We start from the raw sequence: 21,204 nt of genomic DNA, 5'->3' as shown, positions 1-21,204 counted from the left end.
TTTTCAGCTTTCCGAGAGTGGGATGGATGCCAGACTGAGCGTGGAATAAGTGAGACTGATGGCACGAGACAAGCCTCGCTCAGGCTCTGTTTGTGACTGAAGGCCACGGGTGAGCAGTCTGAAAGCCGAGCTGTGAATAAAGAGTGACTGAGGCCTCTCTCAGGGAGGCTGACAGTGACAGTGGCAAACACTAAACAGACTGCCGATATCTCATGGATTTTGACTTAGAGGAACCTTGTTGAGCAAAACAAAAATAACCTCAGCAAAGGGGGACTGAAAAAGGCTGCCTTCCTAAGTGTTGTAGGCAAAGTACAAAGAAAGTACACCATTTATAAGAAATACCTGTAAACATGGACCAGCACTCATCCCTGTGTTCTTCTTGACAGCTTCCTCATGCATTTTAACTGGAAACTGGATTGAAGCAAGCAGGGGAAAAAAAGAAACAAAACAGGGGTGATCCTAGGCTTTTTAGAGCTAGGTTATGACGCAAACGCATAAAACGAGGCCCAAATAACAGCGAAAACACACCCCGCTCCACAAAAAAAAGAGAGGCTTTTAATTTGCTTTCGCTTTTCTCCCATCATGTGCCCATGAATCACCTTCACAGCCAGAGGCGCCTCAAACACACACGCTTGCGAGCCTCCGAGGCCAACGAGCTGTTTGTAGGACAAAACCAAACGGCAGCTGCATTAAAATGTCAAAAAAAGATTTCAGAAATAAAGTTCAACCCTCCCCATCCTGACCGGGAGACCTCCCCAAGCCCCTCACCCGCCCCAGTAACCGCCACAGGGTCGACAGGCGCAGCTCGGGAGAATAAAAGCGGTGGGGGCCGGCGGTTGGGGCCGTTACCCCAGTCTCCTCACGCAGGTGGGTGTGGGGGCGCCGGGAGCGGCCTCCGCTCGGGCGGGTCCTGTGAGGCGGCGCGGCCACCGGCGGGAGGCGGGCGCTCCGGTGCTTCGCAGGACCCGCCCGGCCCAGGCCCCTCCTCAGCGCCCTGGCTCGCTCGCAGCCTCATCTCCCCTTCTTCTTCGCAGCGCCATGCGGCTCTTCCCCTACGCCGTGGTGCTCTTGGGGGTCCTGCGCCATGGCGGTGCCTCGGGTGAGTGTGGCGCGGGGAATGGGGGGGAAACGGACTGTAGGCCGTGGCCGCCATTAAGCGGCTGGAGGGCCGGTGGAGCCTGGCTTGTACCGGGGAAGGGGTGTTTTTGGCCGGGTTGACGTCTAGGAGGATGGAGGGGCAGAGGCTTGCTGCGAGGAGGGGCCTGCAGAGCCTTTTTGGGGGTGTCGGGAGAGAGGCGGCGGTGGGGAGACCCGCTGCTGTCTGGCGGGTTCAGCAAGAGCGAAGATCAAAGTGAAGATGCAGCTGTCTGTGGAGCTGGAGAAGAGTTATACGCTCGTGGTTATCTTAATCTTTGATGTGGGCAGGGAGAACCCATTCCTCCCCCTCCCTTGCTTCTTTTTTTTTTTTTTTTTTCGTTTTTTTTGCGGCTTAATTGCGATGAACGCCATCATTTTAACTCTTACATAGATCTGCCAGACTGACTTTAACTGTGCTGTTGCAGGGATACAGCTCAGGCTGATGAGTCTGGTGTAGAGTTGTATTCCTTCTGAGGAAACAAGGTGGCATTCACTACCCATGAGTTTATATGAAAAAGGGAGCAAGGTTAATAAAACTTTTTTTTTTTACCGCATGCAGGTGGTCGTGGGCTCCCAGCACCCTGTGAATTGCGCATTGACAGTCCCTGTAAAATTAAAGAAATGAGCAAAACCCCCTAGAATTTGGAGCTTGGTTCCTAAAATTACTTGTTGGCCATGCTGATGTAATCTGACATTATTTGGGTTTTGGTTTTGTTTTTTTTTTTTTTTTTTTTGTTTTGTTTTGTTTTTAATTCCCCTATGTTCCTGCAGGTGATTAAAATAAGCATCCAGTGGTAAGTGTACTATAGTGAGTATAGCTTGTGGAGACTTAACACCAGCTTACCTTTTTCTGGTTAAGCTCTTATCTCTCCAAATACAGGAAAAAATAATCAGTTTCTATCAGAGATAATTCAGATATAAGCAAGCAGTCCCTTATGTTAGGGGTGATGCAAGCTTCCTGTTCTTAGTTTTTCTTTAGTTTTAAACTTGTCTCTAATGAAGCTTAATTTTTCAAAAGGAGAAATCTACTCTTGAGATACTTTGCAAGGCTGCAGACAGTGTTAAGAATCAGTCTCAGGTGTGGAAGAGACAGCTTGTCTCCTGGAGTTGATTGAAGATGGGTCATGTGTTGAGTCACTTTTTTTTACAATATGTAAAAAAGCAGAATGAATAAGGAACTAAGCCAACTGCTTTGCCTTGAAGGAGCCTGTTGCCGTCTTTCCTTGCAGAATTGACGGTGGAGGGGGAAAGTATTTTTCTCATGAAAAGCTAATAAGCTGTGTAATTGGCGTACTTATATCTAGCTGATCATTAGGCCCTTTAAACAAGGACACTTTCTTAATGGTTCACTTGTTTGAAATTGTCTTGTGGTTATTGAGTCTTGGATGCCCAGGTTTGCAGCGATGGGCTCTGCCATCTCCAAATACTGGAAGATTCTGTTTCATTTTAAAAGTGCTGATAAGTAAAATCTGTCCATGATGGCTTATATTAACTCTCTGGGATTCTGATGAGCTGCAGCTTTTCAAACTTAGTATATGTGCAGAAGTGTTATCATACTTCTTACTTAACAGTGAGCTCCACCTTCCTGAAATAGGAGTGAAATTGGCCTTGTTGGCTACATCCAAGCCAGGTTGTTTAGTGTTGGAAAAACTAAAGCAAGTTTATAGTGTAATGAGGATTGAGCAGTGTCCTTTTCATAAAGGGAGCTTATCTGGATGAACTTTTTGCTAGCTGTGTAGTCTGTGCAGACACAATATTTAAAAATAAGAGGTTCACACAAAGCTGTTGAGCTTTCTGAATGTGCTGGTCACTTGCATCTTGAAGCCTTATTACCCTGATGCACAGTTGACATCTTAATTGACAGTGCTGGCAATGTGACTGAGGCCAGGTCTTGCATGTTCTAACTGTTAATCAGGATTAAGAAAACTGTAAGCAGGAGAGACAGGTGGTACTTCCTTCAGTTTTCAAGTTGTGGAAGACCTCATGACCTCTATAACTTGGTGGATGGAATAGCCTTCTGGGATGGGAGTGCTGCAGTTGGTGAAAAGCCACGTTCTGTGGCACTGTCTGCTTTAAGCATCAAACTCTAAGAATGAGTCTCAATATGCAAGCAATTAAAGTTTAAAGCTTTCCTAAATATTGCTGCTTTTGAAGGTGGATTTGGTGATATATTTGTTTGATGTTTTACTCATGTGGAAAGACAGACACCTTGAAGCAGGGCTCTGTTCTGCATCCACATATGCATGGTCCTGCAGGTCTGATATGACATGGCTGCTGGCACTCATGTTTTTCCTACTCAGACTGGTTTTCAGTCTGACCTTGCATTTCATCTCCGATAAATGTCTTCATGTGACTACTTGTTGATATACTCCCTGCACTGGAAGGTTCTTCTCAGCTCTCAAATCTTATGCAAGGTTATTCTGTGTATCCACTGTAAGTTGGTTGGCACAGAGTAGAAATGCATTTTCTTTGACTGTAGAGATCCTCTTTCTCTGACACAAACATGCTGTTTGAGCACAGCTTTGTAGGTAAAGATGGTTCCTGCATAGGCAGCAATGGCACTTCTTCAGTTATGTTTCTTAATGGAAATTGAACTGCTACGTGTCATCAAGAACCTCATATGATTAGCTGTTTATTGGTGATGGAGAATGGCACTTGACTATTGGAGACGGAAATGTGGTTTACTTAAAGCATCAAATGAACCGAGAGCTTGGCACTGACTCAGAATGGAAATGGTTCAAGCTGACTGTTATTTGCTGGGGAGACTGCATGTCACAGGGAAGGGATATTAAATCCTGAGCCTCTGTAGAGTTGACTATCTGGTTGGTTTTTTTAAGTTAAGAATAAGGGCTTTTGATTTTGGAAGAGGTCTGAGAGGTTGAGTTCTTTTGCTGTTTTTGACTGGGTTTGCTTTTATTGTGGTAAAGAGAAACAATGTGGAGTGAGAGAGTAGACTGTTGCCCACCTCTGTTCGTCAGTTCTTTTTCATATGCGGGAATATCTGTGCTCCTGTTCTAGTATTGGTGGTACTTGTATACCGAGCAGCACACACTACTCCATCTTTGCTCAGCTCTTGCTCAGTTTCAATAATGCTGACTTCCTTTAAGTATGTTTTCAGTTGATTATCTCTGTAATAGTGAGGGTTCCTCCGTTGTATCTAACCCAAAACTGCTCTGACATGCATTGACCATAATGCTTCTATATAGATGGAGAGAAAGAGAGGGGGTAGCCTGGCATCTTACAAAGTGTTTGCAGACTTCCATCGTTTGAAACAAGTGAAGCAATCAAAAAAGTTGAGGATGCCTGGATTTTGTTCTTTGCTCTGTTGCTGACTTGCTGGGTCAACTGCCTCGCTTCTGTGGTGGCAGAATCTCTGCTGCATGTGCTGCTGAATCTGCAGTCCTGTTTGGTGTGTTACCTTCAGTGCCCAAAAAAGCTTGCACGCTGGGGCCAGTACTATGTGTTCATGAAGGTTTTGGTATCTGTTCTTCAAAGTTATGTTTGACAACATTGAACTCTGTATAGCTGAGGTAGTATAATATCTCTCTGAGACCCTACAGTAGCAATGGGCCTGATGAATTGTGATTTGGTTAATTTGTCTTGTTCTACATGTTCCCTTTCTGCCTCAGAGCGCTGCCAGTGACTTTTTCAAATGAGAGAAAAAGAGAAGGCTGGAAAAATGCTCTTCCAGCAAACTTCTTTAAAGGGTTCTACTGCTCTACAGTGCTTGTGAACTATCCTTTTAGTCATCTTTCAAGCCTGGCTGGAAGTGTGGTTCAAAGAGCATGTGAACAACAAGCTGAAAAATACTTGTCTGACAGATGTAGCCATTCTTGTTCTTCAGCCTGAATCTATGCTCTTCTATCCGGCCTTGGGTTTAAAATGTATGTCACATGTACTGTTTTAAGAACAATTATGCAAACAGTAATGTAGAACACTATGCCTTAATTTACCACACTAATTAATCTTCAGTGCCTCTGACATTTAGAGTCTCATGATCATGTTGAAGTAGAGGCTGTATGTCTTGCTGACGAATCTGTTCTGGTTTATGCAGAGGCCTTGGGGTATGAATACAGAGTGGAGGTGGGAAATAAGACAGAGCAATGCAGTTTTTTTCCCCTTGCTGTAGACCAAGGGTGTCAAACTCATTTTTACCAGGGGCAACATCAGTCTTGTGATTGCCTTCAAAGGGCCAAATGTAATTTTGACACTGTGTAAATGTAGCTAGTCCTATGCTTATGCAGTCCTAAAGTTACATTTGGCCCTTTGAAGGCAACTGTGAAGCTGATGTGGCCCCTGGTGAAAACAAGTTTGACACCCCTGCCATAGAGCATGGAGAGGATGTATATTGTTTCAGCTTTTACTGTAAAAGAGCATTTAAGTGTGAACATCTCACAGTTCGGGAAACTGTGCTGAAGTTCTTAAAGACCAAAGAAAATATTTTTCCTACATTCAAAGCTCTTACTCCAAGTTTGAGTGCATAGATATTACAGTGTGTGCCTTTGAATGCTTTTCTTTAGCATTCATGCTGCTAGTTGCATTTCTGGTAGAACTTAAGCACTGAGGAGGAAAGTTCTTGTGAAGGGGAAGATATCTGAATGCTACACCAGGGACTCTATCTGAAACTGAAGAACACTCAAAGCTTGCTTTTTTGGTAGCTCTAATTTTACATTAATTACTGTTTGACAACTTGGAATACAAACTTTTCCTACCGTTACACGAGCTGCAGATGATGGGACATCACCTTCCTGGGTGGTTTATGTTCCCCATATTTCACCTGAGGTTTTATTTGTGATGGAGTATCAAATTTTGGGGTAAGCATGTAAGAGTTGAAGTTAGCAAGATGAGATGTTAGACTTTTTCTGCCTTTCTTCTTCTGCTGTGAGGTGAGTGGAGGAAGTATGAGGGCATGAGCTCACTTCATATCATCAAGAAGTAAGGAAGCTGGCCCAAAATGGCAGTTCTTGGCAGGGGAGAGTGAAAAATAACAGGAAAGGAGTACAGAACTTTGGATGAGAATACTGTATGCTTTCCTTTTTTTGGATGGGAGATTACCTGAGTCATCAGCAGCAGCAGCATGTATGAGATGGTGCTGTTGATTACTCTCTGCTTCTATTGGAGTACTTGACAGTATCAACTGTTTGCACTAGAAGAGGGAGCTGCTTTGAGGAGGTACTGTGTATGTGTTTAGTCTTGATAAGTCTTAGAACTGCTGGGCTACTGTCTGTGTTCTCAGGGGAATTTGGGGGGGGGGGAAGGGAAACTGAGACACTGTGCGTGCTCTTCAAGTATCTAGTCTGCCTGCTAACCAACAACAAAAGAATCTTGTGACTTCTATATGGCTGCTTTGCTTCCTTCCATTGACATCCCTTGTACCTCAAGAGCCCAGTGTATGGAGAAACCAGGCTTTCTTGCAGGACTTGAATGACAAGCCAAAGCTGATTCTCAAAGAATTTTGTATCTTGGGTCATGTGGATCATAGGATTATGCTCATTGTAAGAAGTGGTCTTGGTAGTGTCTTGGAAAAATTAGTCAGATTTCTAGATACAGAAACTGGGGTCCAACAGTCCTAATATTCAAGAATAGTGTCGGAGCAAAAGATGTAAATAGCTGAAAGGGTGTTAGTATACGTATGCAAACTACGGATTTGACTGTTTTATAGAAGCTGACTCCAGCTCCCATTGTTTGGGGGTTCACCCAGGAAGTCTAACAGGTATTGTGCAAGTTGACTGGCTAATACAAGCGTGTTTGCCACACAGCAAGTAGTACTCAGTATCCTCTTATGTATTTCAGTGAATGTTGCTTGCTGTTGATCACAGGAGCTGAGCAGCTGTATCTGTTATGTGTTGCTGATGAGCTCAGCTGTATCAAATATTGAGCTTCTGGCAGAAGTCCTGCCCCGTGTGCCGGGGTGAGTGCTGGGCTGCATATAGCTGTATCTGTTTCTGTAGGTACAGCTCTGTGTGTGGTAGTCTCCAAAACCTTAATACTGCTTACAGGGTGAGAGCAGCATAAACCAACATCTTGCTCTGTTCTCAGCTGACTAATCTCAGGCTACTGGAAGCTTCTTGGCTCCCCTTGGTAAATGCTTCCCCCTGGACAGAAAAAAAGTGTCTTTTTTTTTTTTTTTTTTTTTTTTTTTGTAATGCAGGTCTTCTTGAGCTGTCCTTGGGAAAATTCAGAAATGTGCTACTTAACCAGACCAATCCAGTGGAAGCTGTAATCAGGCACATTGCAGGCAATGTGACTGTTGTTATTTTTCAAGTACATGCCCAGAAAAACGATGTGGTGATATCCTTTAATAAGGTATGGTAAGAGTGTCACTTCTGTTCTCCAGTGCTAATTTTCTTTCAACAAAGGACTTGGCTCTGATACATGTAAGAATATAGAACTGAAGCTATATAAATACCTTACCTGCATGGCTTTTAGTATTTTAGCTTCAGAAATCTTTTCTCATGCTTATGTCATAGCTACTATTTTTGAGGATTGAATTTTGAAGGAATTTCAGAGCTGGCTTGAAAATGTTTCAAGGCTCTTTGGTTTGGGTGGAAGTGGTGCTTTTGTCACGACTGCTGACTATTACCTATCAGCTTGTCAATTAAAGACAGATTCATAAGTATTTGGCAGATAACTAAACATCCCAAAGTCATCATATGTAGTGTATGAGGTATCTGCTGTTTGTGTGTCTTGGATCTAATCACTACAGATATGATGTCTTGTTACCCCAGCTGCTTGTCCTGAATCTAACTGGTGGCACATGGATAAATTCCTCTGTAGTATTCCAGTGAAGGCTCATACTTCTAGCCAACAATATAAGCATTTCTACAGCTGTACACTAGCTTCAGGTTGTCCCATAATTATTGGGATGCAATCCAAAATGTGGATTTTTATGGTGCTGTGAGGCTCTAAGTGGTATTTCAGCAGAATGTACACTGAGCTGGAGGTAGTAGATGGCAATCTGACAGATGCCATCCAGTTTCCCTCCCTCATCAGTATTTTCCAAATGAGAATATACTGAGTGCCAGAAAGTATCCTTGGAAGCTTATGAGATGAATAACCTGTAACACAAGTCACCCAGCTCAGTCATCTTTGTACTGGTGAAATAGTAAGGGTTACGGGGCCAAGGCATTACTGTTACAACTATTCAGTCTTTGATTACCACTGATATAGTCTTCTGCTGTCAGTTCAGATCATTTTTGTATTTATGTGCCTTACCAGGCTAAGGACAGGATTGCAGAAATATGGCTATACTGCTTTTAGGGCTGGCGTGCCCCTAGAAATATGGAACTGAGCCAGACCTTAAAAATCTGCCGTGTCTGATGTGCTTCCTTACGGTGTTGCCTCAGATAACTGTGGCCTTCTTGGACAAAAGCACATTTTCCATGCTGAAAAACAGATTTTACTGCACTTCAATTGGTTGTTCCAGCTGCATGAGTGTGGTACTGTCACTTTTGCCTGATATTTCCTCAAGACCCCTGGTTCTGAAAAGCATGGGTGATGGTGGGCATTGGGTCAGTAGCTGACCTGGCCTCAAGCACTTTCCTCTGGCATGGCTAGCGTTAAGCAAGCTGTCATACAGTCATCTCCATTCTGATAGAGACAGTGAGGTGTTTCTGCACTTTGGTTGCCAGAATGCTCTTTAGTGGCATCTCACAACTTTTTGGGAGGGATATTCCAATCCTTTTACACCTTTACTAGTCAGTCCACTGCTGTGCAGCAGTGGACTTCAACTAGCTAAATTTCTTTGCAGGTTGTTTGTGGTTGTCAACTCTTTAGTTGTCTCAAACTTATCACTTGGGTTTTTGAGCCTGAGCCAGGCAGTGTGTGGTGTCAGAGGCAGCTCGCCTCTTTTTTTTTTTTTCCTAGCTTCTCTTTCCCATCTTCCTTTTTTTTTTTTTTCTTAACATGCTAGCTAATGGCTGACTACCTCATCTGTGGGAAGTGGCACTGGAATGTGTGCCCTACAGCTTTGTGGCAGGAATATGACTCCTATGCAATACATCAAGCTGCGGTAGAAATCTTGACAATAAGAATTGCTTGTTTATATAATTTGTTTCTGTCCAGAATCCATCTGTGAACAGCTCAGGAACTGGAGTAGACAAAGGACTGGTTTCCATCCTTCGACCTCAACAGACCGTATGTACATGGTACCTTCGGTCACTAGATGCTAGCCAGGTGCTCAGCACAGCTATCTCTATTCCCTATATGGAGAAAGGTATGTTCTTACTACCTGTTAAGGGATACCAGCTCTGCTTACTACAGATTAACTGTGAAATGAAATGTTGACCTTTAAGAAGTGATACTCTTATATGGTGTGAACATATAATGGAGATGCCAGAAATTCTTTTGGAATCGGCTGAAAAAGTTTAGCGTCACTGCTGAATTGCAAGTCATATATACAGTGTGCTCTATGGTCTTGTCATGACTTCAACCTTAGACTAGAAATCTTCTGGGCATATGTGTCAGGACCTATCTTAGACTGAGTGAAAGCACTTGTCTTATCTGCAGGGCTATAACCTGACAATTTTCTATGCTCAGCAAGCAGACAATGCCTGCAGCAAGTACATGCATCGTTGGGGTCTTAGAACTCTTTTTAATGCTGTGTAAGGGGGAGGTGAAAACTACTAAAGATATATTTTCTGTGTTCTAGATCCTATTCCTGGAGGCTGCAATCTAGAGTTTGACTTGGAAGTGGATCCAAATATTTACCTGGACTATACAGTGGTTGATATACACATCAAGTTTGCACCTGCAAACTTGGGATATACCAGGTATGTGAAAAACTTCAATGCACTGGGCAAAGCCTTCTTTGTTGTGCATTTGGTCAAGATCATAAAAGCAGTTTCTGCTGAAAGGGCTGACCATCCAGCTGCTGGCAGAAATCTTGTTTGCTGCAACAAACTGAGAAGTCAGGAAAAGGAGGGGGAGAGATAATACATGAGAAGAGAGATAAAAGTTGCGAGTTGCATCTTGTGGGAGAGGTTGTGCAACCTCAGATGTGCAAGCAGTCAGCAAATACTGGGTCTTCCCATTCTTCAGAATGACTTAATCTGTTTGAAGAGCAATTGTGCATCATTGCCAGTTTCATTCCTTTACTGGTACTGAAGCATGATAATGACCTAGAGTTTTGTTTAACATTGTCTTCAAGTTGTAAGGCATTATTTCCTGAATGCTTATCACCTGAGATATCAGGCACCAGAGAATGGGGAAAGCTATGTTCTGTATATATAGCATGCATGCAAAACCAAATAGTGATGCTGCGATCCTTGGCTGTTGTGACTTCTTGGAATTCTTGTGCTGGTTCCTTATGCCAGCTCACAGGAAGGCTCTGTAAATGTAAAGGCAGGTACCAGCACAGATACTACCTACATCAGAGTGGTTCTGCATAATACTGCTCTAGTCTGTACTTCTAAACATTAACAGCTAGTTTTGAATTAATTGCTGGTGTTAACTGCTAAAGAACAGGAGCCAAATAGTGCCAATTCAGACAGGAAACTCTTGAAAAATTATGTTAAGATCTGAGGGCTTTTGCTGGGCATGTAGCTGATATCTTTTTAATTGTAGAGGAGCAAACCCACCATCCTGCGATTCAGGGACTGGTCAAAACTCCAGATGGCGGCTGTGCTATGATGTCTACCAGTACTTCTTGCCAGAGAATGAACTTTCTGAGATGGTACTCATGAACCACATACAAAAGATGTCAGAGGTGGAAAGTATCAAAGCTAATGGCATTAAAGTAAGTCTGAAGTACTGGTGTACTGGGCATGTGGCAGGAGTGCTATCTAGTCTTTCTCTTCTTTGTCTTCCTTTAATGGTGACATAATCAATCTGCTGATGCTTCAGGCTTCTTGCTTGTATCTGGGATTTCTGACTAGGAAGTATACAGTGAGTGACAGATGCAAAATGGCAATTGCTCTCTTGGGACAGAGGTGGCTAGTTAGCAGAGCCCAAAATGTGACAGAACTGAGGCTTCTTGCAATGGGCTCTGATATTAGTTAGATGTTAGTGACTGGACTGTGAGATGTTTCTATGTCTTGTACCCTTTTCTATATTAAACAAGCTCTTATTGTGCTGTCTTCCTGCTTGCTGAATACAGCTTTAGCCACAGTGCTCCCTCAGTGATATTGATTCTGGCTTGCCTCTAGCTGTACTGCCCCTGAGTGCCTGCATGTCCAGAAATAGAGCCACTTCTGACAAACATGGATAGTTTCCTACGATGCCGGATAGATGCTGGGGTCTGGCATCCTCATATGCTGAGTATTGAGCAGGGAGTACAAGGAAGAGGGGAGAATATAGTAGAAGTGGCCTAGAAATGGGCACAATTTGTAATGGCATAAAGAGATCTGATATGTGAGAGCAAACGTGCTGCATGTTTACCTGTCGCCCAGCAAAGGGACTGGAAGGGACAGAGTGAGAGAATCTTGGTGGTCATAACCTGTCTGGTTTTGCTGGGGAGTAGAATGGTAGCCTTGCCTGCTTCAGAGGCCAGACGTGGATTAGTAGACTGATAGGTCCCCTGAACTGTGTCCTCAAATAGGGAAGAAGGAGCAAAACATGAGTGGGAGAGTCTTCTCTGTCAGAAAACACAGTAATGTTGGAGGAAATAGGGTCTGTCCTGTAAGCCTTTAATGCTTCAACTGGTAGTATTGAGAGGGTTCAGGATAGGAGAGCTCTTGCCTGGAGTTCTTGCTGATCATCTTCCTTGAGCTACTGAAGATTGCCTCAGCTCCATGAACACATTAGCATGCTATTGGTAATGGTGACAAGCAGTTCCTTGCAGTTAAAAATATTCTTTACCATTCTAGATGCTTACATTGACAAATGATGACAAGACCAATGTCTACTTTTCCTCACTTCCTGGACAAGGTGTGATCTACAATGTCATAGTACGGGATCCTATTTGGAATACGTCTGCTGCATATGTACCTGTGCATACATATGCCTGTAGCTTTGCTGACCTAGTAGATAACTGCTCTACCCTCAGTAAGTTGGGATTTGTATGTCCTTGTCAATTCATTTCAAGCTGCTTGTGCTCCAGTAAGTCAAATGGTGCTTCTGAGATTTTTTTATAGGTGTAGGAGCTGTTTGTTCTACATTGGATATGTTTTGTTAATTCATGATGAAGTCTACTTCTTGATTGAGAAACTATGGAAAGCTATTAGCAATTAAATCCTTAACTTAAATGAGGTTTAATTTGTGACTTACTAATATATAACTTCCAATTCTGCAGTGCCACTCTGGGTTTTTCCATTTGAATTGGATATGTAATCTTAAATCACTTCTAGGACTATAGATGCTACATGTGAAAGTAAGCTAATAGAACACTAACTAGATCAGGGTCCAGCCTGATATTTTTCTTACTGTGCTGGTGCTAACAGAAATCAGTAACCTACAAATAGTTTGAAAGGAGATAAGTCAACTAAAATAAGCCTGAAGATAATGCCAGCAATAGTGAAATGACTGCAAAGTTGTGCTGCTTTGTACAAAAGTTACATAGTGATAGAATTCAAGTGGAAGAAGAACAAAGCTGCCACTCATTATGCCTGTGGAAGGGAGAAGAATAATGGGTAGAATGTGGTTCATAGAGATTTGTTCTCCTGCTTATTTTCTTACCATATGCTGCAGCACAGTAACTTTTCCCAAACTTGGTATTGTCTTACGACAACATGAGACAAAAAGTTGAGGCTAAAACACTTTTCACTAATTTGGTGAACAAGAAAAATGTGGTTTTGTTGTTTCAAATAGTTTAAGGAAGATATTTGCCTACGAGACAGAGGTGAGACATACTAGCATGCTGATGGACCTTGTTGTGGTATGCGAAGTATATTAAAGAGGGTGAAGGCTGCAGTGATAAAGACTATAGCTGCTGCCTGGGTCACTAATCCTTTAGCACTGTTTTTTATAGATTATTGGATGTCCCTTTTTTTTTTTTTTTAAAGCTGAGCAGAGAATTTTCAGGTAAAGCTGCATCAGTATTATAAATGGCAAGTTACAGCTACTTAACTAATTGTTATTGAAAAGGCTGAAGCTTCTCTAAGATGGAAGCTCTTGATTTCTTAAATCAGACTGGAACTACTTCAATATTCTGTTGGAGATCATATCAAGATAACTGTTAGTTCAGGCATTGTGGATCTGTTCCCATGCTGTGTCTGACAGAGTGGCAGCTATTAAGTTGTTAGTGCACCCAGTGACAGCAACTGGACCTTATCATAGTCTCATTGTTGGAACTACTAGATGGAATGATCTAGTACCCCTTTCTTTTTCCATGTAGGCAAACTTTCTACCAAAGTATTCTTCACTGCTCTTGCTGTTCTTGGTCTTTTCACTTGCTTTTTTGGACACAGATTCTGGAAAACAGGTACTGAATATTTTTTTTCTCTTATGTGTCTGGTTAGAATGTCATAGATATAACTTAGTGATGTTATTACTAAGAATGACTTGATAGTGATTATGGTGTAAATTAGATCCACTGCTTTGCTTTAACAGGGTTGGATTTTTTAAGCAGAGTAAGAAGTTTATGCTATTCAACAGGAACCTAGAACTAGGGTGCATGCTGGGCGTGCATAGATATTTAATATGTAACTTTTTGACTATTTGAAGTGCTTAAGGACACCCCTGTCCAGTTGTTGTCTGGTTTTCCTTTTGTGCTTCTCAGCTAGTGAGCTGAGGTGTTCCTTCCCCATTGTAACACAAAGATATACTGAAGTGGGCTTGATATGAAGTGATATGACAGCATACTAAATCTTTTTTTTTTCCACCTCCTCTTCTCTAGACTTATTCTTCATGGGTTTCATATTCTCAGGATTCTTCTTCTTTGTATTCATTACGAGGGTAACTGGCCTTGGTTATGATGGTGAGTAGATCTGTTGGGATACTCCACAGTCTTCCTGAAATATTGTTGTTATGAATACTATAACTAAAATCTCAGTTGTGCTTGTTGTTGGCCAGCCTTAGGAAGGACAGGAGTGTACCTGGGTACTTGGATTGAGCTCTGATTACTGTAATAGCTTAATACACAAGAGTAACTGTTGCTCGCAACATCAAATAGTGATGCAGAATTAATAGCTGCAACTACAAAAGACAAATTTTAGTATCTATCCAAGGAAGATATAAGTTTTCAGGAACTCTGGAAATTTGCAACATACTTCCTTCCTACTTTCATAATGGCTGAACATCAGTTTCAGATCAAATGCAGAATTCATCTGTAAAATGGAATGGTAGTTCTGTATCCTGCTTGTTACACTGGCAATAATTAGTTCCTTTTGTCTTTTGTCCTACCTCATGTAGTTACTTTTTTGATATGTGTGCATTTGCTGTTGCAACCATAACTGCCCTGGGAACTCAAGGTCCTGATGTACATAGTAGCAAGACTTTTGTTCCAGTGCTGTGCCTCTCTTTTAGTAGCACACCCTCAGTTGCAGGCTGGAGTTGAAGTGAAATGCATGAAGCACAAATAATGGTACTCATTTGGCTTCTTTTTCAGAAAGTTTTCATTGGGTAACAAAATCAAGCACATAGCTAAAGCTGTTGAATATGTTATTGCAGTAACTGAAGCTTATGTAGCGTTGCCACAATTCTTAGTTTGGAATTTCCCCTTTTCTTTTTCAGTGCGTCTTATTTTGACAGCAGTAGCTGGAGTTATTGGAGGTTTTTTCCTGGTTGCAAGCTGGTGGAGATTTGGCTCTGTCCTGCTTGCTATGTTCATTATTGGACTTGTGCTGGGATTTCTCTTTTCATCGACTGTCTTCTTTACTCCACTAGGTATGTGCTGAAATGCTCTGCTGCAAATTGCTGGCTATTGAGTGAAGCATTCCTGCTCTATTACAGGGACACTGCAAGGCTATAAGATCAATACTACTATTTGGTTTATCTGAGTGTGATGTTTAACTTTCCCTTTCCTGTGTTGGGGGAATACAGATACAGCACACCTGGAAGGCTTCAGTTATAATTAAAACTACTCGGGAATCTGTGCTGGTGGGAAAAGGAAACTGCTTATTCTGCAGAGAGCTTGCTGATGCTCTTACCAGCTAAGCTGCATGCTTTCTCAGAAGTCTGTGACACCAGCTCTGCTCCATCTGTCTGGTTCTCTATCTGGAGCAAGTTACAGTAGAAAATCTGCAGTCTAACTTGGAGGCTTCAGGCATAAAGGCATCATGGATTAAGAGGAGCTCTTGCTGTTATCTTTCACTAAGCTACAGTGCAAGATTCTGGGAGCACTGCACTCGAGGAGACAAATTTGTATTTGCAGCTGGATCAACTTTATCAGGATCTTTAGAATGGTTTTGCTAAGAGAAACAATAGGTAAATCACTTAAAAGCAAGCACGCCTGCTGAACTGGAATCCCTTGTGGACATGTGCATCAGCCACACTGTTTCCTCTATTGTAATTTTAAATCTCGAAACTCTTTTACGTTAGATCCCTTGATGTGGCAATATCTCATTCTCCATTCATCTGTGTTTGACTCAAGCCACAGTATTGTGATAATCAATGCAGTCCCTGGTTGCTCTTCATTGAAGTAAAACAGTGATTCAGCTGGAGCTCAGCTTGTTCCCTCTGTTTAATTGACAAGCCTTAGAAAGTAGAGGGAGCAAAGTAGTGTCTGAGCAACTTCATTACCTTTCTGGCTTTAAGAAGAGTTTGTTGCCTTGTGGTGTTGTGATGGCTGCACTTGCACTATAGAGTCAAACTTGCAAAGATAGATGTTTATAGCTTATAAACCTCTGTAGGCAATAAAATGGCTTATTGGGCACAAGTACTCTTGTACTTTTTGTTCTTACCAGGTAAGTAACATATACCTTATCAAAAATCTTTCATGGACAAGATCTGCTGTTCCAACTTAGAGTACAGAACCTATACTCAACTAGGACAGTCTTTTTATGTTCTTGCTTTGAGTAATTGTGTTACAATCCATCTTAAACAATCAGCATTTGAGCTCAAAAGCTAAGCTTTTCAACACTGTGCTCTAGATTTCTGGATGTACAGAATCTTTGGGGAAAAAGCCCACCTTCAACCAGTTACAAAACAGGAAATGTTTTGCTAACTAGTAAATTACATGTGGACTGTGGTGTCTTTGCAGGAGACTACAGGGTCTTCCGTGATGATGTTGTGTTCTGGGTGACCTTTTCTTCTGTAGCTTTGATGATACCAGTGCTTTTTGTTGGCTGTCTGAGAATTGTAAGTAGTCTGTACTGTCCTCTCAGGAGGAGGGAGGAAGGGGTCTGACTTCTTAATGCAAAATGTAGTCCTGTGGGATATGTCTAGAAGTCTTAATCCAGCTTCCTGAAGCTCAGCACAGGACTCAGCTCTAGGGAGTTCCTGTTCAGCCCTACTTGTGCTATAAATGGTCCATAAGCAAAGGAATGACCCTTTGCCATGTTGCACTTAGTCAGCTTTTGCTGTTTTAATGGGATGTCTGGATAACGGGTGTGTGCAGCCAGTTTCTTGTAGAGGAACTGATACAAAATACTGCCTCAAGGAGGTGGGAAGTAAGGAGTGTTTTCAGTCTCTCCTAAAACTGTGTTTTCTTCTCCCTCTCTAGCTGAACATACTGGCCTCTGGAATAGTAGGCTCTTACACAGTGATCCTAGCTATTGCTTGCTACATCTACACAAGTCTTGCTTATATCACCTTAAACCCGCTCAGAAGGGTCCTCAACGATTACTTCAACAGAGCTTACACCAACGTGCCTTTTCAAACAAATGGTGAGTGCTACTCTTAAGACTTGGGTTTTTTTAAAGAAAAAACATTGCCTTTTTGGTTCTATTGCAAACAGTGAGTGTTGAGGGTCAGAAGGGATGAAAGGAGAACACAGTAAGTATGGGGTGAGTTTTAACACCCAGGTGATAATTTCTAGTCCTCAAAGAGAAATAGTGGTGTTACGTGACAAAAGCCCTCGTGAAAGTTGCTTTCTGAGGCTTAGACTGCCACCTTGCTGATGAGTTTGCAGAGTGGGCAGTCTGACAGCCTAATATGGTGACTGAACAGACTCATCTCAACTCCCTGTGTGTTCTTTGCATGGATGTACTCCAGGCACAGAGACAATACTTCATTCCTTTCTGCTGCTAAACTGGTTCAGTGTTTATGCTTGGGAAAGGAAAGAATGCTCTGCTTTGGTACAAGGATCTGTTTTCTCTCTTTCAGACTTCATTATTCTGTCAGTGTGGACAATGCTGGCCCTCAGTGGAGTAACTGTGCAGCTTCGCCGAGAGAGAAGTGAAGTGCCCTTTCCACCACACCCCTATCTCACCTGGAAGCGGGAAAGAGAGCGCAGAAGCACCAATGTCCTAGACCCCAGCCATCATATCCCTCCCCTAAGAGAGAGGATCCACAACAAGCTACTGCATATCAAAGAGTTTTTTCAGAAGGAGCAGCCAGCTGGGGAAAGAACTCCATTACTTCTGTAACCTGCCAAATAACTGATGGGAACAGAGAGGAAGACTCTAGCAATGGTGAGATGAGTGATCACTATCAAGCCAGCCAGTGGTGCAGGATTTACCACTGACAACTTGTCCTGCTTAATAAGAAGATCATATTTGCCCAACGTGGAAGAAAAGTTATCTATCCAGTACACTACGTGCCATTTTGTGACTCTTTCTTCAATGGCCTGCTCAGCCTGCTGTAACATGCATCTGTCTAGCTGTAGAATCTTATACTGATGGTCAGGTACAGGCATTTATTTTGTGGTGATCTAGTTTGAAGTTTTGATATGTGAAATATAAAACAGCCCTTGGAAAGCAACCTGTACAATGCTGTGTCCTCCCTCACAGTGTGTAAACCACTGCTGAAATGTTACCTGACTTGCTCCTGAAGGTGAGCAGTCTGACAAATTGAGGGATGAGAGATAAGGACCATACACAGGTGTAGTCCTTCTCGCAGGAGCATCACCTTCTAACATAGGTACAAAATGTCTGGCTGCAGACAATTGTTTCCAAGAAGTATTACTGAACCTTGCAAGCTAAACTAAGTGACTTTAATTTAAATTGCACTGAATTAACTGTTCTAAGTGTGCACACTGGGGCTTGGGAAGTGGACCTGATCTGAGACAAGACTTTCTCCTTTGCTTTTGGATGGTTCTGTAACAAAGCTGGTCGTCTGGTCTCTGTGCAGAGATGACTGCTAAGAGAACACAAGTGGTTTCCCTTGTTTTCATTCTGAACAGCCTGTGTCTTGTTTCTGCTCTGCTATAATATATTTTTTTGATGGTGCTGTCATAAAAGAAAAAACTAAATAAGCTCTTTGTGTAGCAAATGGCAGGTTTTTTCCTGGAATTGTTTGAAACACTATTTTTATTTTTAATCAATTCATCTTTTAATTTTGCCTTTAAGGGGTGAAAACAGCATCCAGCTAGCAAAATATTAACCAGGATCCTTGCTGACTGATTGCATTCTGTACAGATTTAGATTGTATCTGCCTGAAGTAGAATGTAGTACAAAAAAAACAGATAAGGGCCCACTCTTCTGTTCAGCAGAGGGTCAGAGTCTTGTGTGCTGGCTTTATTCACTTCCTTAAAAACAAAACAGCCATTTTCAACATGCAAACTGGAGTGTTCTGGGTTTGACTCACATAAGCGCGCAAGGAGCCTTGAGGCTGTCCCTGGTTTTACCTGCCTGTGTCCCTCATGCCAAATCCCAGTCTTCAGTGTTTACATGGTGATCTGTCATGCATTACATGATGGTTGAAGTCTTGTGTCCTGTACTTCGATACAGGTTATGGTGGCTCTTCCTTATTCTTCTTGCTTGCTTTGTACCTTTAGTGTGGGCAGCAAAGTGCACAGTCCTTCCTGTCAGAAGGTGAATGGCTGTTTTGCTACCTGAATGGAACCACCATGTGTCAATACCCTACTGGTAGAAACTTAAGTTTTCAGCCACCACTTTCAATTCTTGGTAGTAAGTATGTAAGAAACAACTCTTTGTAAGGAAACTGGCAAAAGAACTTTATTTGGGAACTTAATTGAAACTTAAAACACGCTGGTAGTAGAAAGGAATTGATGATTTTAAGATGGCTCTGTTTACTGGCCATTTCTCTTTAAGGTGTGAAAGCTTAATGCATAGTATCTGAGGTGACTGAGCTCATCTGATATTTAGAGAGACAAATGCCATGATTGTTTGGAGCTGGAATATCTGTCTCAAACAGCAGAGCAAGGCTGAAAATCTTGCAATGTGGGTCTTGCTTCAGTGTGCTGTTGGGTGGCACACAGGATAAATGAGCAGCTCTTTCCCTGGCCTCTGGCAGACTGATGCTCACTGACTGCCCTTACTGCACTGATACTGAGCGTGTCTTTGCCGTGTTTGATGGCAAGTAGCAAACACTTATTGGATATACAAATGCTCTAAAACATGTTTACCTTGGGTTTTTTTAATAACTGCTGTGATTAACATTGTGGAAGAAACAAGTTTAACTCTAATTTTCTATATCTTTTATAATAAAGGTGTCTTTTGAAAGAATATTGGAAATAAAAGGGTCTCTTTGAATTCAATGATGTTTTTACAACTTGGCTTCTGCTTTTGGTATTGTAGGGATAGTTTGTTTTCAAAAATTTCTTAGCCTCTCAAGTGATGAGGTGGGGGGAGCTTAGCTGACCTCTTACTGTAGTTGCAGTGACACCCAGAGGCTGAGAGTGTGGTTATGTTCTGTATGAAGCTAGTGAGGAAGTGCATGGTCCAAAGAGGCTTTTAAAAATAAATATGTATAGCTTTATCAGATGAAGTTCTAGAGAACAAAGGAATGGTTGTCATCTACTTCTTGACTGGAAAGTAATCTGCAAGATTGTGTAGGAAGTCTGTGGCAGAACTGGGTTTTGAACTTTCTGAGATCCTGACTTGGAGATTATGCTGTGTGGGGTTTTTTTTTTTGTTTGTTTTGTTTTTTTTTTGTTTTTAATACTGCTAAGAGATGGTATGGGAATCTGCTTCCATATTCTGTAAAACATAGTGTATTCTGATTACTATCACTGTTATTAACTGATCCACTGGCGTGCTGAAGGAGTAATTTTCAAGGTGCTTTTTGTGAACCTCCTGAGGCAGTTGCAAAAGGAAAACTGGATCCTAGCCTGCTATGCCTCTATTCTGACTGCAGAATCTCTTGTTGGAAGTGTTTACTGCCTTGCTGCATTAGCTGTACTACCTTGCAGTTGTGCTAACTTAAAATAATGTTACCTAATGCTCCTGGGGAATCTGAATCTAAACAGTATTCTTCTAGGTAGTGATTCCCCTGTAAAAGCAACTCTTTTGAAGATTGGTGTAAGCTTAACCTTTCTAGACTATGATGATCTGTTTCCTGCTGCTGTAGAGAATACTCCTGCCATGATGGCTTCAGTATACTCTTTTCACTGAGTTTTCTGCAGTCTTCGCTGCACAGTAATAATGCAATGATCACATAAGTGTGTGCTAGTGTGTTTTTTTGTTTCTTTAATTTTTGGACAACTAGGTTAGCACACTCCTGCTCCTAACCCTGAAGTGCTAGGTGTATGTTTTGGCTTGTAGTGCCCAGGTAGCAGGCTGGGTTAATACCCCCCAAGTCATTCTTCAGCATTGCAGATCTTGTAGCTATTGCTCATCTACCACATCTTCCTTCCCACTTCCTTAACTAGGGTCAAGTTACCAATGCACAGCCTTTGCTTTTCTTTGCAACAGCAAAATAAATGAGGCATAAAGGATTTCTTTGGTCCCCTCTGTCTCTTACTCCAATCTGGAACACATGCAAAACTGGCCTTTCCCAAAGCTTTTGTAAGTTTTCACTGACATGTCTCACCCCAGCAAGGCTCTTCAGCTTTCATTCTGTCCTAGCCTAGAGCTGTTGCTTATCTGAAAACACTTCTGGAGGACAGGAAATCTGAGACATAAATGTGCCCTGTTTTAAAATGTGCATTTTACACTGACCCTTTGAGCTTTTAATCTCTTTACCTGAATCTGGCAGCAGCATGTTGTAGGTTTGTACGTGATCTTTGCAGTGGTACTTGTGGTGGGCTTTATTACGATTTTGGTTTCTGGTCTGTTTATCCCACGGATAGCTGTGTATAGGAAGCATGGAGCTACAAAAGGTAAGTATTGTGTTAGGTCAACGGGTTCT

The 21,204-nt window shown here is 42.1% G+C and overlaps 1 protein-coding gene across 2 annotated transcripts; it reads left to right on the top strand.

The window, feature by feature from the left end:
• Positions 1-197: 197 nt before the first annotated feature.
• TM7SF3 (transmembrane 7 superfamily member 3) lies at positions 198-19,580 on the top strand. 2 transcript variants are annotated; one of them, XM_005507076.3, is made up of 12 exons: positions 198-1,099; positions 7,289-7,443; positions 9,202-9,352; positions 9,788-9,908; positions 10,702-10,873; positions 11,943-12,120; positions 13,409-13,495; positions 13,910-13,990; positions 14,746-14,898; positions 16,214-16,311; positions 16,676-16,838; positions 17,278-19,580. In XM_005507076.3, the coding sequence occupies exons 1-12, from the start codon at positions 1,039-1,041 to the stop codon at positions 17,538-17,540; spliced, it is 1,683 nt and encodes a 560-aa protein (XP_005507133.1). In that variant the 5' UTR covers positions 198-1,038; the 3' UTR covers positions 17,541-19,580. The 2 variants fall into 2 exon arrangements, with proteins under 2 accessions (XP_005507133.1, XP_064888650.1); XM_065032578.1 differs by lacking the exon at positions 7,289-7,443 and having other exon boundaries at positions 201-1,099.
• The last annotated feature ends 1,624 nt before the right edge of the window (positions 19,581-21,204 follow it).

The sequence above is a fragment of the Columba livia genome, chromosome 1 (genome assembly GCF_036013475.1).
Source record: "Columba livia isolate bColLiv1 breed racing homer chromosome 1, bColLiv1.pat.W.v2, whole genome shotgun sequence".
Taxonomy (NCBI): domain Eukaryota; kingdom Metazoa; phylum Chordata; class Aves; order Columbiformes; family Columbidae; genus Columba; species Columba livia.
This window is presented reverse-complemented; position numbering and strand designations above follow the sequence as displayed.